At 35.1% G+C, this 12392-nt stretch overlaps 1 protein-coding gene across 1 annotated transcript; it reads right to left on the reverse strand.

The window, feature by feature from the left end:
• Positions 1-7175: 7175 nt before the first annotated feature.
• On the reverse strand, positions 7176-9438 carry LOC134241930 (growth hormone secretagogue receptor type 1-like). Its single transcript, XM_062723938.1, has 2 exons — positions 8668-9438; positions 7176-8026 (listed from the first exon to the last, which is right to left on the reverse strand). The coding sequence occupies exons 1-2, from the start codon at positions 8960-8962 to the stop codon at positions 7260-7262; spliced, it is 1062 nt and encodes a 353-aa protein (XP_062579922.1). The 5' UTR covers positions 8963-9438; the 3' UTR covers positions 7176-7259.
• Positions 9439-12392: the final 2954 nt, after the last annotated feature.

Below are 12392 nucleotides of genomic sequence, written 5' to 3' on the forward strand. Positions count from 1 at the left end.
GAGATATCTCTTTTTGTAAGAGAAATATCTCTTTTACTTAGGAGATATCTTTATAAGCTAGAGAGATATCTTTTTAAGCGAGAGAGATATCTCTTAAAGTTAGAGAGATATCTCTTTAACAAGGTTAAAAGATATCTTTCTTAGTTAGAGAGATATCTCTTTATATTTTCAAAAAGAGATATCTTTTAATGAAAGAGATACCCCGGTATCTCTTTTTCAGTGATCCATAAAATAAAATAATTAATTCTCCCCTTTAAAATGAAAGCGAAACAGGAAGTAAAGTCTCTGGAATAATTTCGCTAGCTGTTATAAAAAAAGACTGAGCATGCAATACCCAGAATGATATATGTATTACATGTGTATGAAGACAAAAATGTTATAAATCGCTTGTTTGAAACAACAAATAATAATGGCAACTTCGTTGATAAAAATGCTAAAAGTTTCATATATTCAGGAAAACGATCAAAAGCATATAATCTCAAATGCAATGGACCTAATTTTCTCTGCTTTTAAAATAATCAACTATTATTAATTTGAAATCTAGACAACACTAAATTATTTAACATATTTAGAATAGCTATAATGTAGAATATCATGAATATGTCGAAATTTAAAAATACTTCATGTACTCCCGTGAATAAAAAACTTACTATGGTAAAGGGAGAAGTCATTTTAAATGGAATTTAAATAAAAATAATGAATAGAGATATCGCTTTGAAATAAAGATATAATATCTCTTTTTGTTTGAGAGATATCTCTTTAAGACACTTTTGAAAAATATCTTTTCACTTTAAGACATATCTCTTAATATAAATTAAGAAAGATATCTCTTTTACTTTAAGAGATATCTTTTTTGGAAAGATATCTTCAAAAGTAAAAGAGATATCTCTTAAGGAGAAAGATCGAGATATCTGTTTAAATGGAAGAGATATCTCTCTTATAAAAAGAGATATCTCTGTAAGAATAAGAGGTATCTCTCTAAGTTCTTTCTCAAAGAGATATCTCTTAAAAATGAGAGATATCTCAGTAAGTTGGGAGCTATCTCTATTTTTTAAGAGATATCTCTCTAAAATGAGAGATATCTGTGTAATTTGAAGATAAATTTTATTTTCCGAATAAATAGCAAAAGGGCTTGTCGTATGAATATCTTAACTTTTACTTTAAATATTCATACAGAAGAGATTTTCTTTTTTAAATTTTATGGTCGATACAATGACTTTGTCAGTAAATTCAATCTATTATTATTATATTGTCGAACGCTGACTAACGTTTTTCATACAATGAATTGCTAGGCAATTATTTCAACATGAATTGTCTTCGTTTTTTTTTTTTCGTTTGTCCGATCGTACGTTAATATCATGCGACACCGGTCAACAGAGGAAACATTTTATCTGATGACAACCGATCCCACCTCTGATGTGTCTAGTGGTGCATATTTGCTCAGCTCCCGGTATGATTTGTTTTAATGAACCTTAAGCTTGATTTCTGTTCGTTTTTTTCATGTTTCCGTTTACGGAGAAAATAATATTCTTAATATTTCATATTTTAATCGACCACTCTCCCTAATGCTTCCTTATTTACCATTATAGTATTATGTTCGACATATCATACAGATACAAAAACAGATGATTTTGCTTTATTTTGTCTTGTTCTGTAGTGTTAGCTTCAAATACTTAATAATAGCTCCTAATCACTTTTGCATGTTATGCCTTACCCTTAAACCTTCTTGATTGTTCTAATGGGACATGATATGTATGCCGTAGCCTTGGTGGGATAGTTGCGATGATTTTACAAATCCTCTCAACTGGTGGGCTCTTTACCCCACCTGCTGCCACTATTCGATTTTTGCGTAAATACACTTATCCTATAGTTTTTGATACACGCTCTATAGATAGACATTATGTAATGCGGTTTTTGGATATCGAGCATATATTTCGTTTCTTGCAATTATGCCCCCGTAAACGAAGTTTCGGGGGTGTATAGTTTATTTTGCCGTGTCCGTCCGTCTGTCTCTCTCTCTGTCTGTCTGTCTGTTCGCAAAAACTTTAACCTTGCCCATAACTTTTGATTTAGTGGTGCTATGATTTTAATATTTAATTAATATGTGTATTCCTTGTGACAAGAGCTTTCTTTGGGTACCACAAAATTTGACCTTTTGACCTTGACCTTGGAGTTTGACCCACTTTTACACAAAAATTCCAAACTTTTACTTTGGCCATATCTTTTGAACAGTGAATACCAGGATATTTTTACTTCTCATATGTAATTTTTATGGCAAGAGCTTTCATTGGATACCACCAACTTTGACCTTTTGACCTTGAAGATTTCTATACTTATGAAAAAACTTTCACCTTTGCAATAACTTTTCAACGGTAAGGGCTAGAGTTTTATACTTCACATATTTAATCCTTGTAAGAAAACGCTTCATTTGATTTCAAGAACTTTGACCCTTTGACCTTGGAGTTTGACCTACATTTAAAAAACAAACCTTGACCATATATTTAAAAAGGTAAAAGCTAGTGCTTTCATACTTTGTTTACCTGGGGTATTTATTCCTTTTCATACCAATTGTTAGTCCATTATTTATACACTGAATTGACCACGGATTTTTTCCGTTATATCCTGATTATGACAACGAGCACACGGCGGGTGTGACCGGTCGGCAGGGGATGCTCACTCCTCCATGGCACCTGATCCCACCTCTGATGTTTCGGAGGTCCGTGTTTGCTCTGCTCTTATTTTGTATATTTGTTTAATGGACGTTGAGATTGAATACTGTTCGTTATTTCCATATCCTTCCTTGTCACAAGACAAGACCTTTCATTTGATATCAAGAATTTTGACCCTTTGACCTTGGAGTTTGACCTACTTTTTAAAATTTTCAACCTTGGCCATAACTTTTGAACGGTTAAAGCTAGGGCTTTCATACTTCACATATTTATTCTTTGTGGCAAGACCGTTCATTAATAACCTTTTGACCTTGAACTTAGAGATTTCTGGACGTAAGAAAAATTTAAACTTGGCAATAACTTTTGAACGGTTAGAGCTAAGCCTTCCATAATACAAACATGTATTCTTTGTGGCAAGACCTTTCATTGGATACCAATAGCCTTGACCTTTTGACCTTGACCTTCGAGATTTCCTGACTTATGAAAAAAAAAACTTTAACCTAGGCAATAACTTTTGAACGGTTAGAGCTAGAGCTTCCATACTATATAGTTGTATTCTTTGTGACAAGACCTTTCATTGGATACCAATAACCTTGACCTTTTGACCTTGACCTTAGAGATTTCCGGACTTATGGAAAACATTGACCTAGGCAATAACTTTTTAACGGTAAGGGCTAGGGCTTTCATACTTCATATGTAATCTTTGTGACAAGAAAATTCATTAAATACCAAAAACCTTGACCTTCTGACCTTGATCTTGAAGTTTGACCTACTTTTAAATTCTTTTTAACCTTTGCCATAACTTTTGAACGGTTAGGGCAAGGGCTTCCATACTTCACATTTGTATTTTTTGTGGCAAGACCTTTTATTTGATACCAATAACCCTGACCTTCTGACCTTGATTTCGAAGAATTCTGTACTTCTGAAAAACTTTATCCTGGCCATAACTTGGGAACAGATGGTGATAGGGTTTTCATATTTCACAATTTATTTCCAGTTAAGAGATTCTACTTTGGTAAGGTACCAATATATAAAATTTGCATTTAAGAAAAGTTTAATGTTCACTCTGTTGCCATACGGGGGCATCAGTGTTTCACAAACACATCTTGTTTTACTTTTTGTATTTTATGTGTGATTTGTTTGCTGATTACTAATGTTCCTTTACTTAGACAAATCCCTCCTTTGCGATACTGTAACTTCATTTGCAAATTAACATTGTAGCATCCATTATTAGCTGACCTCAACGAAGTTGGGGGAGCTTATGTAATACCCTCGGCGTCGGTGTCGGCGTCCCATGCTAAGGTTAAGTTTTTTGGGGCAGTTTTCTTTTTAGGTACTTCTATGTCCTACATTGATTATAGATGCATGGAAGGTGTTTCTAGTGTGTTTCATTGTACCAGTCAAAGTTTCAGATGCTGCAATTTCAGCGAAGGAATGACCAAGTTAATGTTTTTGGTGCAGGTTAACATTTTTGGTGCAGTTTTTTGTGTAGGTCTCATTTCCAAGGTACTGTAAGCCCTATGTTGACCAAACTTGCATGGATGATACATCTAAGGATGCACACTACCAGGCTTGCTTTCGATGCTGAATCTGACCTACATTTTCCGCATGATTGAACAGGTTAATGTTTTTGGTGCAGGTCCCATTTTCAAGTAACTATGAGCACTGTAATGACCAAACTTGCACGGATGATACATCTAAGGATGCAAACTACCAGACTTGCTTCGGATGCTGAATCCGACCTACATTTTTTGGTTGAGTGAACAGGTTAAAGTTTTTGGTGCAGTTTTCATTTCCAAGTTACTACGAACCCTATAATGACCAAACTTGCATGGATGATACATCTTAGTATGCATACTATCAGACTTGATTCGAATGCTGAATCTGACCTACATTTTCCGGATGAGTGAACATGTTAAAGTTTTTGGTGCAGAATTCACTTTCAAGTTACTATGAGCCTATAATGACTAAACTTGCATGGATGATACATCTTAGGATGCATACTACCAGACTTGCTTTGGATGCTGAATCTGACCTACATTTTCCGCACGAGTGAACGTGTTAAAGTTTTTGGTGCAGGATTCATTTCCAAGTAACTTTGAGCTCTTTAATAACCAAACTTGCATGGATTATACATCTAAGGGTGCATTCTACCACGCTGGCTTCGGATGCTGTATCTGACCTACATTTTCTGGATTATTGAAAAGGTTAGTTTTTTATACAGGTTTCATTTCCAAGTAACTATGAGCCCTATGTTGAGCAAACTTGCATCAATGATACATCTTAGGATGTACCCTAATGAACTTGCCTCAGATGCTGAGTTCGACATATATTTTCAAGATAATGGACCTGGTAAAAGTTATGGCTGCAGGTCTATTACCAAAAAACTATAAGGCTTATATAAACCAAACTTGCACAAATGATGCATCAAGGGATGAAAACTCCCAGACTTGCTTCAGATGCTGGATTGTAATTATGTTTTCATGATGAAGAACTAGTTTGAAGTTTTTATATAGGTCTATTCCAAAATATCAGATCAAAATTGCATAAATGTTGCATTTTTGGATATATACTTTTTGTTGGTTAATTGTGTGATTTTGCCTTACTTAAAGACAACATTCGTTGAGGTGAGCTCTGTAATCTCTGATTACCTATGTTGATATAATGGAACTTATTATTGTTTTACAAACAGCGTGACAGTTTGCTTGATAGGGCGTGCTGAAATTTCGTATGCCTGATTATCATTTTACTCATCGATTGGATGTTTGATTTCAATGAAATCAATAATACTTTGCATATGAAACACAGAACACAGCAATACCCCTGACAATACTAACCAATCGCATTGAATAAACAACAATAACACGTGAACGGACAAAGCAAGTTTTACTTCCTATAATGATGATATTGATAGAGCAACGTACATATATAGTACAACAGAAACAGAGTAGCCTTACTAATTCCATACTTTAAATTTTCTTATACATATCTAAAAACCCATCCGGTCAAATCACAACAAATATAATACATGTATGCTTTTTTGAAGACAGAAAATGGGCTTTGACTGACCACGTGTTGCTGCTGACTACAAATGCTGTACTGGTAAACAATCATTCAATGTGATTGGTCAGTATTATCAGGCTATTCTTGTATTCCGAGTTTCATATGCAAATTAGTATTGATTTCATTGATCCAATCGATGAGCAAAATGATAACCAGCACACAAAATTTTAGCACGCCCCATCAAGCAAACTGTCACGCTGTTTGTAAAACAATAATAATCACAGTTTTACAATGTTTATTCCATTTTTGTATAAGGAAACTGCAATTTGGTTATCAACATTTTGAAATCCATTTTATTAAACTGGAACTGTAAAACTTAAAAAACTTAAAGAACTTAAAAAGTTTGAATAAGTTTTGATTTGATTTGTTCAGAATGTTATCATGGTTTGATAAATAAACTTTTTTCAACACACATGTGAGTTTGTCTAATTTTGATGTGTAGGAAGGGAAAAACTTGTTACTCAATTCTTCAAAATAAACAAAATTGTAAATTACCCGGGGTTACCTTTTGTGCTATATAAATGTTGAGAACTGAGGACACTAATTAATGTAAAACATCGATGCGATAAGAAGAAAAGGCATTGAAGAGACAAATGGTCACCAGATAAATGTTTTACATGAATATAAGTACGCGGGGAGTACATGTACCTGTTAACTGCCAAGACGTCAGTCTATGTTAAAAGACCATGGATCATCTAGTATGGAATACGATAATTCGGATTAAATATAACATAGTGAGTTACATAAACATCAATATGCAACCAGAGGATATGCCTTTTATGATTGATTATTTGTTCGTTTACGTCATCTACAGGATTTTTCATTCATACAAGACTTCATCAAATACCAGTTGGCATCGAGGTAAGCTCTTCTTGTAAAACTTCTACTGGTTTCGCTCTTAATTTATTAAAACTTATTAAAACTTCAATTAAATTGATGGATGCGCCAAGACCCAAACTCTAATAATAATCTGTCAGTAAGCTGAAGTAAATTTCAAGTCCCGATGCAGCTGTTTTCTTCCTTTAACATATGAATAAAACCATACGATCCCTAAAAGGATGTACGAAAAGGTTTTGCAAAGGACAACCAATTCTAAATAGTTCGTTTGGGCCATGCACACCGCAAATGAAACACTAGCTTTCAGAAACCTTTTAATAATGACAATAAATGAACTTAGCTCAAATAATTCATCTTAAATAAAACATACACACGGAATGTAATTACTTTTTTTATTTACAAAACGCCAAGTATAACGAAATTTAAATCAAAAGTTACGTAGACACTCACACATATAATGTACTAGTAATCCTCTACAGCGTATGTCTATTTCTGCAAATAAATTCACTTTTGTTTGAAATTATAACAACTTATTGCATTATTATGTATCTTATCAAATGCAAACAGACCAAACTTAAATTTATAAAGCAAAATGTCGATTTTGTCACTATATGCCATAGTATCACGTACAAAAGTAGAAGTGAGAACAACTTTTTTATGATTCATCTTAATTAAGACGAAGGCTCTTCATTAGCGGGTGGAATGGCACGATCCTGATGAAGGAATGGTAGTCAAAGTTATGGCGTGCGTACGACTGATGGAATTATAATGGCGTCTTCTATAACAGAGATCCTTTAAGGCTCCACGGAATTTGGTGGACATGCAGTTATAAATTACCGGATTCATGGCACTGTTTATGTACACCATTACACGGGTAAAAGTTACGAGGTTTAGGTATCCCTCTAGACCAAGAGACGCCAAATTTGACCGCTCTGTGAAAATAATCCACAGTCCCAATATGCGTTGTGGCAAGAGGCACAAAAAGAAGGCTACTACAACAAGAATGAGCATAACGACAACCCGCCGACGTTTGTTCAGAGTATACAAAGCTTCCTTGTCCGCGCGACCTTCTTGGAGGTTGTGCTGCCACAATAATGCGCGACCCATGCAGAAAATTAGTCCGGCGAGTACGAAAAACGGTATGGCAAAGAAAAGAATAAATATGGCCAGAAGGAAACCTACTTTCCATTCTTTGTTGATAGGAATTCGACAAACTTTTATTGGGGTACCATCTACCCATGTGGAATCTTTGAAAACAGGAAAAAAGAACGTAGGTAAACTGCACACTATGGCCAGAATCCAAACAATGGCAATGACCACTGATACACGAATGTTGGTCCAGTGTCCTTTGGAAAGGATAGGGTGACAAATTCCCTTGAAACGGTCTGCAGTTATGGCAAGAATCGTCATAACAGATGCCAGAGTAAGGACGTTTTCTGTGTAATGAACCATTTTACCTGTAAAATGAATACTCTACATTAATAATGGTACAGGGTTTAATCGTCACTTCGAGAGGTCTTTGTTTTATTGTCGGTATTTACGCTTTTTTACAAAAATATCCTGTTACATGTATTATAATTTTATAAAAAGGAATCAAAATTTTTAATTTTAAATGTGTCGTGTCAAGAACCTTTACCAAACCGTTCTTTTGGATGGAAGTTTTTATGCCCCCTTAATCAAAGATTCGAGGGTCTATACTTTTTGCCCTCTCTGTCTGTCTCTCTGTATATCTGTATGTTTGCCCGCAAAAACTTTAATATTGCCCACGTACATGTATTAAACAATATATCCACCTGAAGATTCTGGTGATAATTTTATACAACCACGCTTTTTTGAAAAATAATACCATTGCAATTGTAATTAATCAGATTGCCTATTAAGATTTTAGAGCTAAAAATTAAATGCACTTGCGTCAGTAATCGTACTCTCTTGCATAATTTATTATTTTCTTGCAGTTTCTTGTGTAATATTTTAATTTGATACACACTCATGCTAACGTCCTATAACTATGCTGTGGGTTCGCAATTTTTCATTTATATGCTTTTATGCCGGACTGCAACAAAAATATTTCACTTTCAACTTAAAAACCACTACTTACACATGAACTCGCCGAAGTACCAAACTTCTTTTGCAAAGAGATCAACTGTGGCCGAAGGCATGCAAACCAACAGAATAAGCATGTCGGTTATCGAAAGATTAACGAAGAAATAGTTCATTCTACTCTGCATCCGCTTAAAACCAAATACGAGGGTGACGACAAAAATGTTTCCGATGAATCCAATCACGAAGGTCAAAGAATAGAAGACACTAGCCAGGATGAAGATATAGGCTGGTGGCTCAGGCATCATCTGACGAACCAAATAAGAGTCATTTAAAGTCGTATTCCCATCCATGTCTCAAAAGTCCAAAAGTCACCTCAATTCACAGGTATCTAGTTTTTTTTTTCAGGTTTTAACATTTATGCTTGATCTTCATACGAGAAAAACTACATCAAACATTTGTGGAAAGATCAATCTTTGAATTAGAATCCATGGTAGCGAGAAAATGACAATTAGTTGTGAAAACAATTCTGTTTATATTTCTTACGACTAGTTGTTACGATACTGTAGGTGAGTATTGGTGGACCAATAATATGCAATATATCATAATACGGGGGCTGTCTTAAGATTCCAGGAAGCATATATCGATTGAGCTGAACGCACAACAGACTGAATTTATTCTGACAGAATGTAAAGAAGTTTACCGTCATTAACAACAATCAAGGATTGTGACAAAACAAGAAGAAGACAAAATGGGATGATTACCCTTCTTCTTTCATGTTATACCTGTATCGCGCCAAATTAAGTGTTTCTTCCAACTATTCATCTGGAAATAGATAATTCTTTCATCTTAATCAAAATTAGGAAACATGAATATTTGTTTAACGGCTTTTTAAGACTAATTTGAAATCTGCAAATTTTGCTGTGAATACAAAATATTACAGACTGACACACATTAATTTCTTTCAGGAGGACGATAAACAAAGAAACAAAACAAATATGCTCAAGGTTGTAGATACAAAGTAGGATGCAATAATTTAATATACAATGGCATGTATCAGAGCCACAATTTGCACATGAACATGCTTGTCAAAAAAATACTAAGAATATCGTCAAAAATTATGCCAGTTTTGTCGGTGTGTTCCCATTTCGCCTTAATTGTGAAATACAGGTAAGAAAAAGTTAAAAAGTACTAAGGCGAAATGGGAATTTTAGTATTTGTAAATATCATTACTAGGTTGATATAAAATTTAAATGATAAAATTTTTTAGATTGAATTTAACAATTAATGGGAATTTATAAATACTGTGAATGAAATAATAAGTGTTGTACCAAAAAAATACTTTATGCTAAATATACATGTATTAAATCTTCATCACCTTAATTCACCTGAGAGCTTACTAAGGAGAAATGGGAATGCTAAATTTTACAGTTAAGGCGAGATGGGAACAAACCGTTTTGTCTATTGTTTTACGCCATCAGATCCTGAAGTTTAGGTTGATTAAAGAGTTCAGTCTTTTGTTATCATATACATTTTTGCTAATTGACTCTGATCAACACATAAATAATTTAATCTCGCATGAGAATAGGAAAATACATCAAGTATTTATCAATTTACCCTTTCGGTTATTATTCGTTACATTAGTTATTTGTTGAGGACAAATCTAGTGCGCAATCACTTTTGCGCATTATTGCAAACGTACCTTTCAGGAAAAAAGTGTTTGAATTCTTCTAACATTCCAAGTTTTGGTCAAGGATCAACAGCTCCAAGTGGAAGATATTATAATGATGTTATACTCATTCCCAAGGAATAAGCCAAAAAAAAAGGTTAAAATATTTTCAAAGTGTAGCATCGCTTAAGTAAAATTTTCGACAATGCAATATCTATTATTTGATATATAAATGCAAAGTTTCATGTCGAAAGGACTAAACTCCATAAGAGGAAACATGAATTTGACATTTAAAAAAATCTTATGTTGAATTACGAATGGAAATCAGCTGAGTACACTGTAATACAGGGAATACGGGGAAACTAATACCGGTTTATTGGTTCCTTACATATTACAGCCGAAGTAAGATGAGATACCAATCGGCCGAAAGTAGCAAGAAAGTCTGGACCAATACCCACTCATTCAAAGATTTTCTATATCAATTGAAAATTATTTTGCTTAAACTTCAGACACATTTCCAAAAACGACCAACGGCCGACGGTTTTTTAGGCAAAAATAGGATTCTTTGGGCAATAGTCGACTGTTCTTCGGCCGTTGTCTTGCCCAAGTTTGACCCATTTTTTCGTCGGACGACCGATTTTGTGTCTGTCGGGCCATGTTATAATTTTTCCTGCGTGTGTAGCTGATTTTTTCGTTGAATAGTTTGTCAACAAACCTTCGATTATCGTCCGACCTCGGCAAACAAGTTGTAAAGTCGGTCGTCGGTCGGTCGACTTTTAGGAATTGGGTTTTCGTAAATGTCGGCCGACGGTGAAAATCAAACTGCGACTTAGCGAACGATGATCGGGCGACTGTTGGCCGACTAATGCCTAGGTCACATTTCCCGGCCGGTAGCCGTAGACCGGTGGTAATCGTTGGTAATCCGTGGTGTTAACGATGCCTTAACATCGGTCCACATCGGTCTAGTAGCGTTTAAGTATCAGTCACATTATCCAGCGATGGGTAATCGATGGGCAACCAATGCCTTTAATGATAAAAATGTCGTGGTTGCCGGCCGGACTTTCAAAGGCCCAGCGAAGCATTGCTGATCATAAAACGATGTTCCAGGATAATCGGCCGAGGTATATTACATCGCTCATACATTGGTGAACATCGTTCGAACATCGGTTGACTACGGGCCAATGTTTGGTCGAACATCGGCCGATGATCGGCCGTTATCTGTTGGACACCACTCAACCCCCCCGATGACCTCAGATTCAACGGATATTGGACGATGCTCGGCCATACATCGGCCGATCCGTGAAAGATGTGTTAATGATGGGTTGCCGATGAGGAGCGATGTAAGGCATCGTTGGAGACATCGCTGAATTTTAACTACGAATTATGTCCTACCGATGACCCCACCGATTCGCAAAATGACCTCAGTCACCTTCCGATCACTAGTGGTGCCCGGCCGGCAACCACGCCATTTTCATCAAAAAACGCATCGGTTTCTCATCGTATACCCCATCGCTGGATAATGTGACTGTCTGACTGATACTTAAGAATTGTTTAATTTTTGAATTACCGGTGTTCTTAGGTATTACTATCATTCCAATAACAGCGTGTCAGTTTGCTTGATCGACCGTGGTAAAAATTTCTCAAATTGATTACCATATTATTCATCGATTGGATGTTTGGTTTGAATGACATCAATACTACTTTGCATATAAAATACAAAATCCAACAATACCCCGATAACACTGACCAATCGTATTGAATGATTGTTTTCCAGTGCGGCATTTGTAGTCACCGGCAACACGTGTATGGCATGTCAAACGTTGCAATATTCGATAATCTTGTGATGTATATTCAAAATCTTGTGATGTATGTTCGAAATCTTGTGATGTATATTCAAAATCTTGTGATGTATATTCAAAATCTTGTGATGTATGTTCGAAATCTTGTGATGTATATTCAAAATCTTGTGATGTATATTCAAAATCTTGTGATGTATGTTCGAAATCTTGTGATGTATATTCAAAATCTTGTGATGTATGTTCAAAATCTTGTGATGTATATTCAATATCTTGTGATGTATATTCTTAAACTTGTGATGTATATTCTATAATCTT

The sequence above is a fragment of the Saccostrea cucullata genome, unplaced genomic scaffold, assembly GCF_032062105.1.
Source record: "Saccostrea cucullata isolate Sc308-1 unplaced genomic scaffold, CSIRO_AGI_Scuc_v1 ctg5613, whole genome shotgun sequence".
NCBI classification, from domain to species: domain Eukaryota; kingdom Metazoa; phylum Mollusca; class Bivalvia; order Ostreida; family Ostreidae; genus Saccostrea; species Saccostrea cuccullata.